The sequence below is a fragment of the Ylistrum balloti genome, unplaced genomic scaffold (assembly GCF_031769215.1).
Source record: "Ylistrum balloti isolate Yb309-2 unplaced genomic scaffold, AGI_CSIRO_Ybal_v1 Utg370056, whole genome shotgun sequence".
In the NCBI taxonomy this organism is placed as follows: domain Eukaryota; kingdom Metazoa; phylum Mollusca; class Bivalvia; order Pectinida; family Pectinidae; genus Ylistrum; species Ylistrum balloti.
Genome location: NW_026782106.1, coordinates 1,786,424 through 1,806,491, shown reverse-complemented (window position 1 = coordinate 1,806,491; position 20,068 = coordinate 1,786,424). Strand labels below are relative to the sequence as shown.

Below are 20,068 nucleotides of genomic sequence, written 5' to 3'. Positions count from 1 at the left end.
CCTTTGAACTTATTGTCATGGCGTGATATTTAGGTTTAGATCAATCCGGGTGTTAATGTCGAATGTACCATTCGTTGAATCACTATTAAACTTGCGTTGAAGTTTTCGTTGTATTTTCCTTTCGTATTACCTGGTTATTTTGAAAAAAAAAACCCGCTTTGGTCAAATTGGTTTAAATAGTTTCAATTTGGGTTGATATAACCTAATACAATCATTCAAGTGAAAAATTGGCATTTCAAGAACAAATAAATGTTACATGTTTAAGACACTTCAGAACTACCTATCTTAATGATTTGTGTGTGTCATTGTCTCACGACAAATACCAGATTCTCTGTAGACAAATAAACTTAACGATTGTCAATTATAAGAAACATTTCTCAATCAAAATTACATATAAATGTAAACATATTGCATACAGAAATCGTATTGCTAAGCATGTTTAGCAATGAGATCACACAAACATGAAATATTGTGTAATACTATCGATATATTCTTCATAATCAATATCTTAACATTGTTTAATGTATTTAAAAAAAACTAAATCAAAATATGATCCATGTTATGGTAATACTTTTCATTTTTTCTGTCCTCGTTTGAATATCGCCTTTTCTAATCCCATCATTGGAGATTCAAATGCAAGGGAGACAACAAAGGCTACTGCATATGCCATCATCAGGAACGCCAGGAAATACGTTATCTGTAACGTGAGATTGCATTTAAACATTACCTCCATATAATTTGATGATGAAAAGGAATCCATACATTTGGCAAAATGAAATTTATTTGTAATGAAATATGATAATAATTATATTAACGTAGATGTTTTAAATAATTGAAGTTATATTTTTAAAAAAAAGTTGTAGAAAATAATTAAGCAATAGTCAATTTATCATGATGGGCATTTCATGCACCAATCATGAATAGGTCCCGTAATGTAGTTTTGTTATCTAGTGATTGACTAACTTAGAATTTATCTGTCCATTATAGGATTATGTTGGATCGCATATAACTTTATACTGGTACATCTATCATGTTTAAATTCAATAGATATGTCACCCGCAACTGTGAAGAAATCTAGGTAAGTTGTATGTAGATCCTGACATTAATTAATCTTTTATCAAATATTTTAGACAAACCTGCACACATTTACCAAATTATATCATTAATACATTTCAGTTATCTCCCCTCCCACAATGAATTATGATAACGTACCATCGTCAAATCACTCATTCGGAACTGTTGGCGGAGACTTAAATACACGAGGCTCTGTAGGATAGGATGCACCAGGTACGCACAATAGGTCAGACGACTTAGGGGTACAAATCCACCCCATGACAACAAGGTGTTCACAAAGCCTGCCCACGAGAGCGCATACAGTCTTGTACATTACCAAAATTAAAATAAATTTCTACAGACCGCGTAGCCATTCATGGTACAAAAACAGGTTTAAATTTTGTTTTGAATAATATTCTATCATATGTGATACAGTTCACATTAAAACTAATTCTTCATTCAATTCGACTTATTTTCAAATATTGGAACATTTTGTTGTATTTGATTTAATTATTGTACATACCGCCGCTTCCGTTCGCACAGGAAAATATCACCCAGCAGACGCACGCACCCCAGACGCTTCTGTGTACTGTGTTATACAGTGCTGACACCTCCGTGCTCAGTGTTTCGTTCCCTCGCAGCGGTTCGTATAGTCCGTATAAAACAAGACAGGCCAGAGTAGTAGCTACAGCCCATCCTAACAAGTTGAGGAGCTGGATAATAACAAAAAGACAAAAATACATAATAAACGTGAAACACGAATATTAAGCTGAAGCTATGCATGGCCCTCATCGGTCCTTGCAAGTTCTTGTGAAATGAAGTGTCGGTGTGACGCGCACATAGTGCTAATATGATCTCAACACTTTGTCAACGGAGCACGCTTGTGATTACAATTCCGTTCAATTCCTGGCGGGTCACGTGACAGCAATCAATTTTTTCCGGCTCTATGGTACAATTATCATTTACATTAAAGATGAAAATTTATAAATTTATAAAACATATCAATGTAATCGTTTGACAAATTTCTGGATATAATTACTGTGACCTTCTATATATCAAGTCATAGCAAGGAAAACTTTCGTAAGTTAGCGCGGCTAATAACACAAGATTACTTGATCTGTTCAATGCATGCTCACCCAGTGCATATTGTACTTGAGTTTAGAACGGTACAGCAGATAACCAGCCATGATACCAACGATGTAGGGACCCATACGTGTCCAGGGTTTGATGTAGTAATACTCAAAGTATTTTTCGCTTAAAGTAAAGGAATTAAGTGAAATATAACTACGCATCTTAACAGTTACAAGTTGTAACACCGCTTAGCGAGCTCTAACTTTTGAATGAATATGCAGATCATGAAATATTTAGTTTAGACCAGGAATAATCTTTTTCTTTTTAACACAGTGTATGACTTTAAAATGGAATATTTCACTTATATTACGATAGTAGAATCAATCATAACGTTTCTGCATCGTATCGCCCAATATATTTCTCACTAGTTGTAAAACGGAAATTGTGATCAATCAGCGAAATTGTACTTCAGTGTGATATTGGAATTTATAGTTAAGTTTTACATGTGATGCTAGAATAGTTATCTTACTTATTTATGAAATAAGTATGACATGTGTTAACTCACCAAGGTATGAAATAAGTATAACGCATGGTGTTTTACCTGGGTATGAAATAAGTATACCACATGTTAACTTACCTTGGTATGAAATAAGTTTAAAATGCATTAACCTAAACGGGCATTAAATAAGTATAACACATTGTGATTTACCTGGACATAAAATAAGTATAACACGTGATAACTTACCTGGGCATAAAATAAGTATAACACATGGCGATTTACCTGGACATAAAATAAGTATAACACGTGTTAACTTACCTGGGCATAAAATAAGTATAACACATGGCGATTTGCCTGGACATAAAATAAGTATAACACGTGTTAACTTACCTGGGCATAAAATAAGTATAACACGTGTTAACTTACCTGGGCATAAAATAAGTATAACACATGGTGATTTACCTTGGTATGATAACTTGCCTAGGTTATGAATACCTAGAACACGTGTTAACTTACCTGAGAATGAAATAAACATAACACGTGTTAAAGTACCTGGGTATGAATTAAGTATAACACGTGTTAACGTACCTAGGTATGAAATAAACATAACACGTGTTAACGTACCTGGGGATGAAATAAACATAACACGTGTTAACTTACCTGGGTATGAAATAAACATAACACGTGTTAACTTACCTGGCTATGAAATAAACATAACACGTGTTAACGTACCTGGGGGATGAAATAAACATAACACGTGTTAACTTACCTGGGTATGAAATAAGTATAAAATGCGTTAACCTACCCGGACACAAAATAAGTATAACACGTGTTGAGTCACATTGACATGAAATAAGTATAACACGATAACACGTGTTGACTTACCTGAGCTTAAAATAAATATAACACGTGTTAACTCACCAGGACATAAAATAAGTATAACACGTGTTGACTTACCTGGGCATTAAATAAGTATAACACGTGTTAACGCACCTGGGCATAAAGTAAGTATAACACGTGTTGACTTACCTGGACATAAAGTAAGTATAACACGTGTTAACTCACCTGGACATAAAGTAAGTATAACACGTGTTGACTTACCTGGGCATTAAATAAGTATAACACGTGTTGACTTACCTGGGCATTAAATAAGTATAACACGTGTTGACTTACCTGGGCATAAAGTAAGTATAACACGTGTTAACTTACCTGTGTATGAAATATGTGTTATGAATGTTAACATACCTGGGTATAAATGTAGAAACGGGAAGGTCGTACTTTGTAGACACGACACCTGTTGCTATGAACGTTCCCGTGAGAAAAGCTAAGCACGTTATCATACCTATAACCTTAGAACTGCAGAGGAAAAAATGAAATATTTTTAATGTAAAACAGATACTAATTATGTTGTCACCAGAGCTTTTAAGTATGACATCTAACAAAAAACAGGAAAGAAACTATCAAGTCCGTTTCTAACTGTTTTTCAATATTTTACTTAACTACATATTGCTATATATTTGAAATGATATAACAGTGTGTGATCTGTTATCCTGCCGTCCATTTATCTCTTATCCTCATCGTTTTTTGGAAATGATATTTCCTTATATATATATATATATTCCATAGTCAATTTATTACAATTACAGTAATATTTCATATACATCTTTCTATGGTTCAAAAATAGTCTGGACCCAATATTACGTTGAGAATATATAAGCACCAGCTTATTCATAAGCATAAATTAACAGTAATAAGAACATTCCAACTTACTAAAATAAAGGCACCAGCATCAACGGGCTTAACACGAAGAATTGCATATCATTTGCGAGGTACCAGGCCCAGGTGAAACACTGACAAATACAACAATTTCATAATGAATTTATAAAGGTCATATACTGTGTCAAAATAGCATTTTTGTCGAATTGATACAGTTGAAGTAAAATGTCACGCCATTTACCAGATACAGAGTGTGGAATGCACGTAAAATATGCACAATAATTGATTTATACATACTGTTAGTTATATACACAACAGATAATGCATCACCTACCGATTTGTCAGTTTTCACCAAGTTGTTTATATATAACAGATTAGTCCACCATGTATCCTCACAGAAGTCTCGTTCGAAACCTCCTTCTGGCCAAAACGGACCATCATTGAAGTAACGTGTAAGGGTCACTTCCACGAAGAGTACCAGCATGTACGGAGGTGTTAACCTGGAGATAAATCAAAGGTAGCTAAACCCTCGTTAACAATATACTTGAAAAAAGCGCTAGTAGCAAGTTGTTAAATCATCGAATTATCAGTAAAACATTTATCTGTTTGAAACAGGTCACTGTAGACTATAGGTACACGTGGTTTTTTTCTATAATACACAGATACCAATAAATACAAAACACTCCCAAATGTAAGCTTCGAATGTAGTAGTATCTACTTCCGGATTATACCAAAGACTTACTGGTCAGACCATTAAAAATAGAATTAAATACAGTAGTGACAATTAATGAATCTAATATTAACTACTTCCGGATTATACCAAAGACTTACTGGTCAGACCATTAAAAATAGAATTAGATACAGTAGTGACAATTAATGAATCTAATATTAACTACTTCCGGATTATACCAAAGACTTACTGGTCAGACCATTAAAAATAGAATTAGATACAGTAGTGACAATTAATGAATCTAATATTAACTACTTCCGGATTATACCAAAGACTTACTGGTCAGACCATTAAAAATAGAATTAGATACAGTAGTGACAATTAATGAATCTAATATTAACTACTTCCGGATTATACCAAAGACTTACTGGTCAGACCATTAAAAATAGAATTAGATACAGTATTGACAATTAATTAATCTAATATTAACTACTTCCGGATTATACCAAAGACTTACTGGTCAGACCATTAAAAATAGAATTAGATACAGTAGTGACAATTAATGAATCTAATATTAACTACTTCCGGATTATACCAAAGACTTACTGGTCAGACCATTAAAAATAGAATTAGATACAGTAGTGACAATTAATGAATTTATATTAACTACTTCCGGATTATACCAAAGACTTACTGGTCAGACCATTAAAAATAGAATTAGATACAGTAGTGACAATTAATTAATCTAATATTAACTACTTCCGGATTATACCAAAGACTTACTGGTCAGACCATTAAAAATAGAATTAGATACAGTAGTGACAATTAATGAATCTAATATTAACTACTTCCGGATTATACCAAAGACTTACTGGTCAGACCATTAAAAATAGAATTAGATACAGTAGTGACAATTAATGAATCTAATATTAACTACTTCCGGATTATACCAAAGACTTACTGGTCAGACCATTCAAATATAGAATTAGATACAGTAGTGACATTTTTTTAATTAAACTTTATCATACAGCTCTTACGTCCTTGAACACAAGGCTTATCTGGTAGATTAATTATTCTACTTTATGAAACATGTGATTTTTTTTAACAAAGTAGATCAAGATACAGCGATAACAGTATGACAGGTATTTACAAGCCGCGTTTAGATAAATACCCTGATGACGTCACAATAGTGACCAGAAGAAAAGACCACATGGACTTGGCACGAATTTCCAGCCCGGTCAGTATTTATATTATAGTTACAACACGTTTAACTCCTGAGAAGGGAAAACTGAGCATATTTCTTAAAATTATGATTTTAGAATTGATATTTTGAATGCGTTTCTGCCCCTTGAATTATGTATAGATAATGTAAACAAGAAATGCAAAATAATTCATTCAAAGTATAAGATTTTTTTAAATGTCCTAATATGTTATTACAGAATTATCAAAATTTATTTTTTTTTCTTTTATAACGTAGATATTGGAGTAGGGGTTGGGGTTGAGGCCTTGTACGGCGTTCATCCGTCTACGACAAACAGATACGAAGGCAGTTGTTGTTGATTAGATAGAGAAGCGTGATGTTTTATATTGACTTTCTACTACATACGTGACATAACACTAGCACATTCGGTGTTGATACGGGTATGGGTATTTTATACCGCCAAAACGTAGATTGTTCAATTTATACTTATACATTTTTGAATTTCGGAATTAATTAGATACATAATTTGGTCAATACTTGACCGATATTCTTCCTCAAACACTTATTGGAAAGATGAAACATTTCGTTTGAAGATATTGTATGCAATACGTATAACACGCAGAATATATATATATATATATATATACATATATATATATTATATATAACATAATCTAACAAAAGTGTATTAAGTTTACCCCTAACGAGTAACAGTCTTTGACACGATAATACATCCCTATGAAATATCCTAAATACTAGAGTGTAAAATAGAAAACTACACACAAGTCCCCCAATTAGATAGTACACTTTTCGATACAGGTTAGAAATAAGATACGGCAATAACAAATATGTTTCTTTCAGAATCTGAAGAGAGTAAAAATACCTTCCTACAAGTCAGATTGTTTACGTGTGGTGTGGAATGGACTCACCCAAACTTACCTCCAGAATCGATGGAAATAAAACATCGCCCAGTTCATCTTTCCCTTTGTCTTGTCCATCTCGCGCATGAACAGATAGGACACCAGTAATCCACTGTTCATGTGTAAATGCAATTAAAAGTAAAACAAGTATATCATTAAAAACGACAAATTCCACTTAGTTATATTATTTTGATTTTGTTTTGACATTGTTGTTGCAGCAATCAAAATGTAGACGTTCCTTTATTTAATGTATTTGCATACCTAATCCCTAAATATTTTCTAGATGGTATGTGAATTTTGACGATAGAATTGTCATGAAATCAGCACAAATAGTATCAATTACTTGTCAGGCATGGCTCCTTATTTGATTTCATTTTGGTTAGCAACAACAATGACAAGATATTAGCTCGGCATGCTTTTGTATAACAATATTGCACGTTCATACCATTGTTCAATTATATGGGTCTTCTCTTATTTTAACCAAACAGATCTCACAGAAATCATTTTAATCATCGCGACCTTGTTTTCTTGTCAAGTTGTGAGACCAAATAATTATTACATTTTTTACAACAATTCTTAAACCAAACAGCCTTACCGCATTCGTCAGAAGGGAATAACTGAAGTATAGATATTTTAAGAAGCATTAGAGAAGTTTGTCCGGCTTTAATCATCCGCTCCTGATTAGTATTAGGATTTCGTTTTATTTCAACAAATTGTATTGTAAAATATGCTAAAGAATAAGATATCGGGCAAATCTGGTATTAACGTTCTTTTGGTAAATTCGGTAAAAATGCAAATCATCTTGTGTATATTTATATAATATTTTGACTATTTCGTCACATCATTTTATGTACATCAGATTTTAGTTTAGACGAAACAGCAGGTCGATTCCGTACCATCAGATACACTGTGCAAGTTACTGCTAGCACGCCCCACACTGGTCATTTGTCTGATGAATGTGACCGTGGTGTCATCGAAACATCACACTCACAGCTTCTACTTGTGGTGTCATAATGACTTTTATTCTATACTGAAAGGATAAAGAAACGCAAGGTAATATTTATTCCGATATTTTGAAAACGCGTTCTCCAAATAAAGTGAAACATTTTGGATTGAGTAATTAGGTCATATTACACCTTGTCATGTATCGAAAATTTAGTCACGGTACAGTGCGCAGCTCTGGTAAATGGAGGAAGGAAAAAACAATAATCTCGTGCACCGTGTTGTTCTGGTCTCATGCAGCGTTGGTCAAGTCACTCTTCGTTAGTCTTTATACAGACCAACTGCTTCCCTAAAATTAATTGAGAATTCGATTCGTTTTAAGAATGGCACGACTCACAGAAGTTCAGAAGTGTAAGGCCATTCAGATGCTGATGCAAGGACAGCTGCAAAATCAGGTTGCTAGGCACTTTGGTGTTAATGTTTCCACCATAGAACGTCTTGTAAGACGTCTTCGGGAAACTGGGCGATTGGCCGATCGACCTAGGTCAGGACGTCCGCGCGTAACGTCACGACGTCAGGATCGCTATATTGTCATCTCTCATGTGCGTAATTGGCGCCTTACTGCCGTTGATAGTGCTGTTAATGTTCGTGGAAATCAAGGGCGTCCTATAAGTTCAAAAACTGTAAAGAACCGATTAAGAGAAATTGGTGTAAGAGCACGTCGCCCCTACGTAGGTCCATGACCTGGGTCGCTGCACGTGCTCCACGTGCTCCACGACGGTTTCCGCTGAGGCAGTGGAGACAAGTTTTCTTTACGGACGAGTCACGATTCTGTCTTTATCGATCTGACGGCCGTCAACGTGTCTACCGACGTCGTGGCGAACGTTTTACGGACGCTTGCGTTGTAGAGAGGGATAGGTTTGGGGGCGGTTCAGTAATGGTGTGGGGAGGAATCTCACACGGGTTAAAATCACAATTGGTTGTTATTGATGGCAATTTAACAGCAGCTAAGTATAGAGATGAGATCCTCCGACCCCATGTTATCCCTGTCTTACAGCAGCATAATCTAATCCTCCAGCAGTATAATGCTAGGCCCCACGTAGCAAGGATTTGCCAAGTCTTTCTGGCCAACAACAATATTCAACCACTAGATCGGCCGCCATATAGCCCTGATTTGTCCCCGACCGAGCATCTTTGGGACCAGTTGGATAGACAGGTTCGAAAGCGCCAGCCATCCCCTGCTACTCGAGAGCAGTTGACCAGAGCTGTGATTGAAGAGTGGGACAACATCCCCATAAGACGGATTAACGCTCTCATGAACTCTATGACCAGAAGAATAAGGGCCGTGACCACAGCAAAAGGCGGACACACAAGATATTGATGACTCAGTTCAATTTCAATTTCAAAATCCTATGGGTCCATTCAATTTAATCGTTAGTACCTCTAAAACAATTGTCAGATGCAAAATACAGAATTTGGAAATTTTTAAGCTTTAATTTATCTGTAAGTATACAAAATTTCGTTTTAAATGAAGCCCGATATCATACTTAATTTCTGGTTTAATGTTTACCCTGCGTTTCTTTATCCTTTTAGTATATTAACATTACTAACTCGAAAAATGTTCGGAAATGTTTTTAACAGATATCTTTCGATTTCACTGTAATACGCTGAAAACTCGAAAACAAGCTGACCCAGAAATTAGCCTGTACTGGAAATAAGCCCAGACAGCGTCTTATTTTCGAGGTTTGTAGAGGTTACGCACTATACTTTTGATAATGAGGAATTATGCTAAGACGAGTTTTAAACATTAAATTTTTTTACGTCTATCAAGTCTATTGGAGAGATATTCTTTACTAAATATATGATATGAAGTACCTCTTAACAATCATGTTGTAATTCTTGCCATCTCTAATTTTAGCAGTTGTTTAAATTGTTGAGTGTAATTCTCTACAAAGATAACTTTCTATAAATAAAAGTTATTGTCATATCGTGGGGCTATTTTCTCTCAAACGTGATTATTGTGAATGTGTCTGATCAAAGGAGCTTAGAAAAAAACATGTGAAAGCAACGTGTTTCTTAGACTTTTGGGTTATAATTCACATTATTGTTACGCTCATATCCATTTAAATAAAAAATTATCTCGTTATCAATGTTGATATATATTTGAGATGATTGTGGTTGAGAGAAACCGAAAAACCCTGGACATTTTTTATCTACTCGATGTATCAGTAAGTGTTTGGGTTTTATGACTGCAAAACAGTATAGTAGTCATTTTGAACCAAATTACCTTAAATTTTAAACAACGAATAATGCAAACACGGCGACGTGTCCCGTTCACTCGTGTTATTTGGTTTGTACCATTCTGATTATAAGCCAGCTTATCTCTCGTGTGAGGGGAACATCATTTTAATAACGTCTGCATTGATCTTCATCAACCTTCATTTGTCGACATCTATCACAGAACTGTTGATTTTTGGAACCGCACTTGCACAAAAATGGTTATCTGTGTATTTTATCATATACATACTTTATAATATTGTCATTTGAAATATCATTACCTTAATGCAAAGAATGTATCGACAGAAACCAATGCATTCATGATGGCCTGGAAAGTCCATCGATTGGCCATTTGTGGCCAAAACGTAGAAACATTATCTACAAGTAAAAAAGTGTCTGTACAAAATGTGTCAATACAAAGACAAAACGATGAAATCTTTATTAGTGTTCTGACAGTAATATAAACCGATAGGTTGAATTTTATACCGAAAGAAAACCACAAGGAAAAAATAAAATAAAATAGAGAAAACTCGTATCGAAAGCGAAATAAAAAATCTATTTTGATACTCACGAACAAAATTCATCCCTGTAGAGTAAGTGTGACCAAGAATGACCCAGGTCATACTCAGAAAACGGATTCCATTAAGAGCCGTTAGACTACCTGCTGGAACACTGGTGTTAAGTAATTTGGCGCCATTTGTGTAGACAGAAAATGCCACTAATATGTTTGACATTCTTCCTGAATGTAGAAAGTGACTTAATTATGAATAAATTTCTTCCAGATTTGATCCATGCTGTTTGAAGTATATCTTGATATGTTGTTTAATGTACAGAGTAGTAGTTTTACAATGTGATAATTTCATTTTTCGAATGATAGGATAGAGCATGTTGTCATATTTTTGTAACATCAAAAGTGATCAAATCGTGCTGTATTTTAGTTTCTAACAGTAAACCAATGGCACGTCTTTTGTCAAGTCTCTGCTTAACCTAAAGGGTCAATAAAAATGTTAAATACTTAAAACATTATCGTGAAAAGTGTAATTAACGATTTATTAAAAACATTGTCAGAAAATGACACGATTAGTTTTGTTTAAATGATGATGTTTTGAAAATGAAGGTGTGTATAAGGATACGTTCATCTTCTGACGAAAACAAACTCGTCTTTTTAAACAAACAAGTAAAGATTTTTAAGTGTTAGAAAACAATATTAGATCACAGGTTTATAGATAGATATTTGGACACTTGGTGACGCGTGAAATACCAATTAGTTATTCTAAAGGATCATACCACTACGTCCTCGGTTATTTCCCTTTTTGATAACTTTTCATATATATTCGAAAAAATCAGCATATTGAGTCTGATTAATTGTTAATGAATTCGTTATACAAGTAGAGACTGTGGCTAGTTTATATGACACAGTACTCACCCAGCTCTTTTGGCTCATCTTTCACTTCTGTTGAGTTCTGATCACTGGATATTAGTTTTGTCTTTTCATTTGACTCTGGTCCAAACGTCGTGGTCGCTAATGTGCTTGGTAAAGCTGTGTCGACTCGACTCCAGGTACGTAATACACCACGAACAACTATCACGTCGTAAACTGTACCCACGATCATCATGGCGAGGATGAACCCACACAAAATTCTGAAAGTATGGAATTATAATAGCATACCTTCTTTCGGGATTTCTTTCTATGAAGCCAATTGGTCATTTATTTTTTTTTCTGTGCTGTAGCGAGGAATATTTCTGTTTATTTTTTTAATTTATCACGTTATGAATATATGGTGCTTATGTGTGGTATTCTGTCTGTAAGTGATGATACTTACACAGCGCCTACAGCCTTGTCATCGAACTCCAGGACTTTCTTCTTACAGTGTCCATTAAATGAAAATTTTCCAGGTTCAATCGTTTCTAGGGCTAAGAAACAGATTGAATTAAACATCTTACATTGTCCATAAAACAAAACTTTTCCAGGTTCAATCGTTTCTAGAGCTAGATAACACATTAAATTAAACATTAAACCGAAGAGGTGTTTTTCCTGTGAAGCAAATTACAAGTAACGCCCAGACTATCCAGGTGTTAGAATTTATTCTATAAAACAAAAACAAAACTGATAAAAAAAAAAACAAAACCAAAAAAAAAAAAAAAAAACGAAAAACTAATAGTTATAAAAAAGGATTAACGTCGACGTCAAAAGTGGTACTACTTCATAGATATATGTTGTAAATGACACTGATCACGTGACCATTATAATAAACAGTCAACAAGGCTATTTCATTTAAAGGTATCTACATCATTTAGATTGAAAAGTAATTTGCATATGAGAGTGAAATATGAAATACAGCAGACGATACACAAACTTGTGTCATTTACTCGGCAATGAATGCAAAAGTCTACAATTCTTAAAGTAACACTAAATTTTCAATAACAGTCTGATGACTGGTCAACAAAAAGTACAATATATATTACAATTTCAGCTGCTGCAATATCATGTCAAGCAATAAATGTTGTGTCGGTTTATGAGGCTGTATAAGTTAATGCTGAATTGATATCAAGGCCTGACCATGTAACTTAAATTTAAGAACAGATTCCTAATGCTTGTTACAGATATAAGGAAGGTCCACTGGAGTGTTACTGGAATATACAACACGAACCTCGTGAATCTTTAAAACATTTCATCTTATTGTTATGTTATTTAGCGGACGATCATTCTGCCTAAAAGGCGAATCTTATTATAAACTATGATAATGTTAGGGAAATATAAAACAATTACAGTTTGTATGTGTTATTGAAGAAAAAATATTCACACTAAACAAAGTATAACAAAAAACAAAATGCATTGGTATACCTGCGTTTGTGAGTGCCACAGCATCCGCCTCTGAACAGGAATCTGGTAAACACAGTCCAAGGTTAGCGTTTGGTAGTGGTATGTTCAGAATGCTCACAGGAACGCTAACTATACAGTACTTCCCATTAAAGTGTGGAGGCTTTTGACCGTATTCAAACTTGTCGCTCGTCACACTGAGGCACTCGTCGTAAGAACCAAACCATCCTTGGTTACCGTTTAAAATGTCACTCGGAGGCTTTCCGCCGGCGTCTATCACTAGAAAGTAATGGTTAAAGACTATATCTGTATTGTCTTTCTGTATTCCTGTCTATTAACTACAAAACATACGGTTTGTTTGCTAGCTGCGTTCTGGCTCCGCAAACAACCAGCCATTTTTGGCGGGCTAACCTTGCAGTAGCTCATGGCTACCTCACAACATACGTGTTACCCACGACATGCCACGGGTGTTTTACCCAATGACATAATAATGATATTACTTATAATGAATTAATTTATGGAGGATAGAATACAAATTTAGCCAAGGAGACAACAATGATAGAGCAGAATAGTTCATGGTCTCAGTTTCCTGAAAAACATGTCTTTACCGTTTATATAAGAACATGTAAATGGGACCTTAATTCAAACTAAAATTCCACACAACTGTGGCAAACCAGGAACAAAAGAGAGATTTGTACGGAGACTCCTGAAACGGTACAAGGAGAATAAGACCAGGTGTTCAGGAAGTGTAAGCGTCATCTGCTTCATCGACGACACCCACTATGTAAACCTTGGTCAATCCAAGTAAGTAATGTATGGTTCTCAAATGAGAACAAGGTATACAATAACAGAACCAACAGGCAAACTAACGAGCATCAAACACATCCAGCTTCATGTCGCACAAAGAAATAGAACATTTCCTAAAGAGATTTCTATGGCGACCATAATACTTTCCCATAATTTTCATCAGTATCTTTTGAACCCTTGTGTTACGTGTTTGACAGTTAGTAAACGACTTCTTGCATGAAAATCGTGATAATGGGAAACGGCTCTTGAATATCGAATCAACATGTAAAATACATAGGTAGGAGATGCAGAAATATTGCTATACAGAAATGGAAAATTCATAATACAGAAATTGCAATTCGTCTGAGCAATCACCCAAAATGCAAGGTACACAGTTTCCATTAAGAAAGAAAAGATTTTTTTTTATTTATCTCCAGCAGGTAAAACAATGGCGTTGTCAGACATCAACTGGGTCCTTGTGTCTTCCAAGAACTCGGCAAACATGATTCAGTAGATGTTATATATCTACTAGTTCAAAAAATTATGTGACATTTCGATGACGACTGTCACCTTCATCAGAAAACACCTCGATACTACACGCTTTGCACTGGTCATTTGTCTGATGAAGATGACACTGTCCATTGCCATCCTAGGTGATATCATTATAATGAATAGGAGGTAACACTTTATTATAATATTGTCGATTAAATTGGTGATATCAGTGATACCGCTTAACTGGAATAAAAGTAAAATAGCACTTCATAGTCAATGGCAATGACTAGTGCACCCTTTTAAATGCTTCGACTACGTGCTAATCTGAAAGGTTAACTATATTTGAGAGTCAATTTTTTTTTTCTCGGAAACTAATTTTCGAAATTCGCTAGGTTTCCGATATCTTTGATATCTGTACTAGTATATATATATATAAGCAATAGATCTGTCAGTGTAAAGTCGTAGATCATGCAGAAATAAATCTTATAACATTAATCTTACTTTTCAGCGCCCAAAGCTGCACCAACGTGGCGGAAGGGCCGATCATCTGGGTATCGTTGTAGCAAGTGTCCGAAACATTAAATCCACCGACAACAGCCCCTAAACCGGGCTTAGCCCGGGGTCCCGGGGATCCAGTTAATATTCTGTATGGATCAATTGAATCTTGGAACAGTCTTAGCTGGGCCGGGGATACTTTTAAACTGGAGGGTGAAAGTGGTGACCGATTTTCCTGCATATCGTAGATTTTCTTCATTCCTTCTATAAACAAAGTCTGGTACGACATATCTTCGACACTTCCGGTTCTTGCAATACATGTTAGGAGAAATACAATACATAACTTTGTAGTCGACGCTAACGCCATTCTTACGACAACTGGTAAAATATAAATGTACCGCACCACAACTGAAAAACAAACAAGATATATTTCACTGTTATGTATAAACTCTGTTAGGATGTTACATATCTATATCGTATTACGATAATATATCAAGATATAGCTTATCAATTAAGGTGGATATTGACCATATAAGGTAGATACTGCAGTAATATATATATATACATGATGTACATATATAGTGATACATGAATCATGTGTATTGAAGTGGTGTGTTCACGACAGTTGTCAACAATCTCATACTTATTTATCACGTGTTAGTTCTGATGATGTACCCGTGTACATTATGAGGTCCATATTGAGCACATTATATGTATATATATAATACTGTGACATTGGGACATTGTTCACCCGCTCAACGGCGCACTTTCGTGATATAGAGGTCGGCTTTTGTTTTTTTGTACCATGGTTGATTCGATATACAAGGGCCTGATACTATTATTACGATTTACAACCAAGAAGTAGTCAACTGACGGACAAACTCATAACACATTGGTTTCAAAAGATGCAGAGTGATGGAAATGATGTGGAAGTTTTATGGTCATCATATTGATCTCATTGCGAAATATTTGTTTTGTGCGATATGAATCTGGACGTGTTTGATGCTCGTTAGTTTACCTGTTGGTTCCATCGTATATAACTTGTTCTCATTTGATAACATGACCAATGTTTATATGGCGGGTGTAGTCGATGAAGCAGAAAACGCTTATTCTTCATAAACTCATGGTCTTATTCTCCTTGTTCTTTTTTTCAAGAGTCTCTATCCATATCTTTCTTTTGTGTATAGTTAGCCCTAGTTTTATGGAATATGAGTTTGAATTATGATTATGTTGACACGTTGGTATTTTCTTCTTGTTTTTTTATGAAGGAGTTCCTAGCTTCAAAATAAATTACCTTCACTAATGTAAAGGTGTAGGTCAATGGTCTTAAAATAAACCTTTTAACAACAGCCAAGACACCAACGGTCATATTGGTTGGTATGTTCAAGTGATATTTCATTTGAAAAAATATTTCAAGGTGACTTCTTATCAACCAAGAGGACCTGAGTTATGATATTAATAGTTGGGATGAAGCAATGACCTTGGTCAAACTCATCAAACGGACACTTTAAAGAAATCAATATCCCTAGAATTTCATTATTTTCCTCGCAATATGTAAAATTACTTGAAAGAATGTCATGTTTCTAATGATTCTGAGAATAATACCCCCTGTGAGCAATACACGCCCATCGGACCTTTTGTACGAACTTTTTAATTAGTACAAGCTGCTTTAAAATACAAAATAGCATTTACTTTCTGATATATATTTGTCAAACAACAAAACGGCATACTGGTTCCGTTAACATTACAATACATCATCATCATCATCATCATCATCATCATCACCATCATCATCATCATCGCTTCGAGTGAAATTTGGGGATCTAATTGAAACGAGGAAGATTATTATCCGCATTATGATCCGGTACTCAGAAGAAAGATTTCCACAAGATTCCTTTCTGATTTAGATTCCTTTCATTTAAGTCTGATAGTAATATTTTACTTCCATGCTCGTGTGAAAAAAAATCGCAAACTAAATGATTGTTCACATATTCATTCATAATAAGTTTGCAAGAATTTTTTTTTCTTTCATACCAGCATGAAACTGAGATATTTTCTATTCCACACACCAAGTCATTGAGTAAACAGACATTCCATTTATACGAAAAAGAAGTTCAAAAAGATCCGCCGCAAGGTGACGTGTTGCCACAGACACCTCCAATAATTACCAAGTGGGTGGAGTTAGATTTCTTTGCATTGGAAATGAAAAATCGACACATTTGAACGCTGCATATTGCGTAACAAACAACGCAAAATTAATCATATTAAGCTGAAAATTCCTTGGAACTTGAAATTAATTACAGTACCATAAAAGTGCTTACCATGGTGAGTAGTGCAATGCACTGTATGCATTACTGTTGTGCAACCTTAACATTATGTAACTCTCCTATGTGGAGTCAATAAAGTTTACTCTTCCTGCCGACATGTTTGGAGTCCGGTGTGGTTATTGCATGGTGTCAGAAGTTCCACCTTCATCGGCAAAGATAGACATGATATAGTCATCATATTAAGTCCTAATTACAGCTGAAACACTGATTCTCCTTTACACACCAGCGTTTAAGGAAGAATGGCAGGGAAAGGCATTAAAAACTTACCCGATTTCAACCCATCAGAAGCAGGGGCGCCGGAGTGGGAACTCTACAAGCGTGATTTTCTAATACATCTAAACGCTTTAGGACTTGATGATAAACCCGGCAGACGAAAGGTTGGTGCTTTGTTATCAAACATGGGCAGAGACTCAGTGAAAATATATGATTCATTTGTTTGGGCACCGGAAGTCCAACCTAACGAGGATGCTGGTATTCAGGCACGTGCTGCTGAAGATAAACATGACTTGAACACTGTATTCAGAAAGTTTGATCAGCATTTTGGTGTTCACACATACAGAAATATTAAAAGGCAAGAATTTCTAAACACCAAGCGAGAGGCAAAATCGATCATGGACTTTATTGCGACGTTGAAACGGAAGGCCGAACATTGTCAGTATGTGGAACAGACTGAGGGGCTCATATGCGACATGGTTATCAATGGCGTAAACGACAGGAAATGTTCAGAAAAACTTATGGAAATTCCCGTCGCAGATTTAACACTTGACAAAGTAATTCAAACATGCCGCCAAGTTGAGTTAACTGCAGCACATCTGAAGAATCTTGGGGCTGAAAATCCAAATGTAAACATGGTACACAGAAGTCGGGGACGTGGTTCGACTAGGCATAAGAGAGATAGCGAAAGGAGCTACAAGGGAGACCACCCATATTGTAAAAGCTGTTGTAGACATCATGAATATAAACAACGCCCTGCGTATAATAAATACTGTGACAACTGCGGTCAAAAGGGTCATTTCAAGGCATCCAGTGTTTGTAACCAGAAGTTTGACCGCGGTCGGACAAACCGTAGACCATACAGAGGTGCGGGTAGAGGACACAGGGGCACTGGTAGAGGACACGACAGAGGAAGTGGTAACAAAAAGGTACATTATACCGAAAACCAGGATGCCAGTCAGGACAATATCAGTGAAATATTTGATCAGTGTACTGTGCAAGATGTTTTCAAAACTGACGTGTTTAACATCAAACATCACAGCGACAATGACTGGAAAGCACATCTCGATGTTAATGGTCAAACATTAACAGTTGAAATCGACAGCGGAGCGCGATGTAATGTTTTGTCAAAGGACTCTGCGAGCAAATTTCTGTCAGATTCCCAGATCGAGGAGAGCGATGTAATTATAAATGGCGTTAGCGGCAGACCGTTGAAAGCGTGCGGAATGGTAACCCTCCCATGCGCGTACAAATCAGTCAAGCGACTGGTCGAGTTTCAAATTTTGGACACTGCGACCAGAGTAAATCTACTAGGTAGAGAGGATTGTGTTCAGTTTGGACTCATAGCCAGGGTAAACGAAGTAGAGCTAACTATGGAAGGGATATTCCGTAGCTACGATGACGTCGTAGGTGACCAGATTGGGTGCATACCGGGCGAGTACGAAATAAAGATAGACAAGAGTATTACACCGGTTATTCATGCGCCGAGACCAGTACCTGTTATCCTTCGCGAGCAAGTAAAGGCAGAGCTAGACAATCTGCAGAAATGTGGTATCATCTCTCCCGTGGAACATCCAACTGAATGGGTAAATAGCATGGTGTGTGTGAGGAAGAAAAACGGAAGAGTCAGAATATGCATTGACCCAGGAGACCTTAATAAGGCCATACTCCGTGAACACTATCCAATGAACAGTATTGATGATATTGTAACCCGCGTACACGGCAGCAAATACTTCTCAACCCTTGACGCTAACATGGGATACTATCAGATAAAGTTGTCAGAACAAAGTTCATTTCTAACCACATTCAACACGCCGTTTGGGCGTTACCGGTACCTACGTTTACCTATGGGTCTGAAATGTGCTGGAGAAGTTTTCCAACGCGAAATGATTACACAGTTTGGCAACCTGGATGGTGTTGAGGTAGTGGTGGACGATGTGCTGGTACACGGTAAGACAATTGAAGAGCACAATGCCCGTTTAGAGAAAGAGAAAGGTCCGTCAACCTCAAACTAAACAAAGACAAGTGTATATTGGCTAAACCAGAAGTCGATTATGTGGGTCACAGACTAACTGGAGACGGAGTCAAACCAACTCAGAAGAGAGTTGAGGCGATCATGCGTATGAGAGACCCGGAGAACCACAATGAGTTGGAAACAATTCTTGGAATGTTGGCATATGTATCAAAATTTATACCAAATTTGAGTGAGCTCAATGCGCCACTTCGTGAGCTGAAACAAGCCAAAGAGTGGGAATGGACGGACCAAGCGAAGGAAGCGTTCCAGAACATAAAGAACACGCTAACTTCAACAAAGGTATTGAGGTACTACGATGTACACAAACCGTAAGAGTGACTGTAGACGCGTCTATGAAAGGATTGGGCGCAGCGATCATTCAAGAGGATGGAGTTGTGGCATACGCATCAAGAGCCCTCACACCAGCTGAACAGCGTTACGCGCAAATTGAGAAAGAGATGCTAGCGGTAGTTTTCGGTTGCGAACGGTTTCACAAACTGCTGTACGGAAAATCTGACGTTACCATTGAATCGGATCATAAGCCGCTTGAAAACATTATGCGGAAACCGAT

General features: G+C 36.1%; 2 protein-coding genes across 2 annotated transcripts; one reads left to right on the top strand and one right to left on the bottom strand.

Annotated features, from left to right (window-relative positions):
* Positions 1–107: 107 nt before the first annotated feature.
* LOC132549376 (nose resistant to fluoxetine protein 6-like) lies at positions 108–15,310 on the bottom strand. Its single transcript, XM_060213304.1, has 15 exons — positions 14,950–15,310; positions 13,195–13,449; positions 12,173–12,263; positions 11,776–11,990; positions 10,921–11,088; positions 10,631–10,745; positions 7,150–7,242; positions 4,674–4,839; positions 4,394–4,473; positions 3,869–3,979; positions 2,190–2,307; positions 1,577–1,766; positions 1,213–1,355; positions 572–697; positions 108–130 (listed from the first exon to the last, which is right to left on the bottom strand). Exons 1-14 carry the CDS (start codon positions 15,308–15,310, stop codon positions 575–577), a joined length of 2,229 nt encoding a protein of 742 aa, XP_060069287.1. The 3' UTR covers positions 108–130; positions 572–574.
* Positions 15,311–17,509: 2,199 nt separating this feature from the next.
* Positions 17,510–19,498, top strand: LOC132549375 (uncharacterized protein K02A2.6-like). The gene has a single exon (XM_060213303.1). The coding sequence runs from the start codon at positions 17,510–17,512 to the stop codon at positions 19,496–19,498; it is 1,989 nt and encodes a 662-aa protein (XP_060069286.1).
* The last annotated feature ends 570 nt before the right edge of the window (positions 19,499–20,068 follow it).

What these genes read in the sequence shown, in the direction of transcription:
- LOC132549376 (XM_060213304.1), bottom strand. Translation starts at nt 15,310, where the DNA reads ATGGCGTTAGCGTCGACTACAAAGTTATGTATTGTATTTCTCCTAACA. An exon ending in TGGTGAAAACTGACAAATCG is followed by an intron (nt 4,474 to 4,673) that starts GTAGGTGATGCA and finishes TGTATTTGTCAG; the next exon opens with TGTTTCACCTGGGCCTGGTA. An exon ending in GTTTCTACATTTATACCCAG is followed by an intron (nt 2,308 to 3,868) that starts GTATGTTAACAT and finishes CTTTACTTTAAG; the next exon opens with CGAAAAATACTTTGAGTATT.
- LOC132549375 (XM_060213303.1), top strand. Translation starts at nt 17,510, where the DNA reads ATGGCAGGGAAAGGCATTAAAAACTTACCCGATTTCAACCCATCAGAA.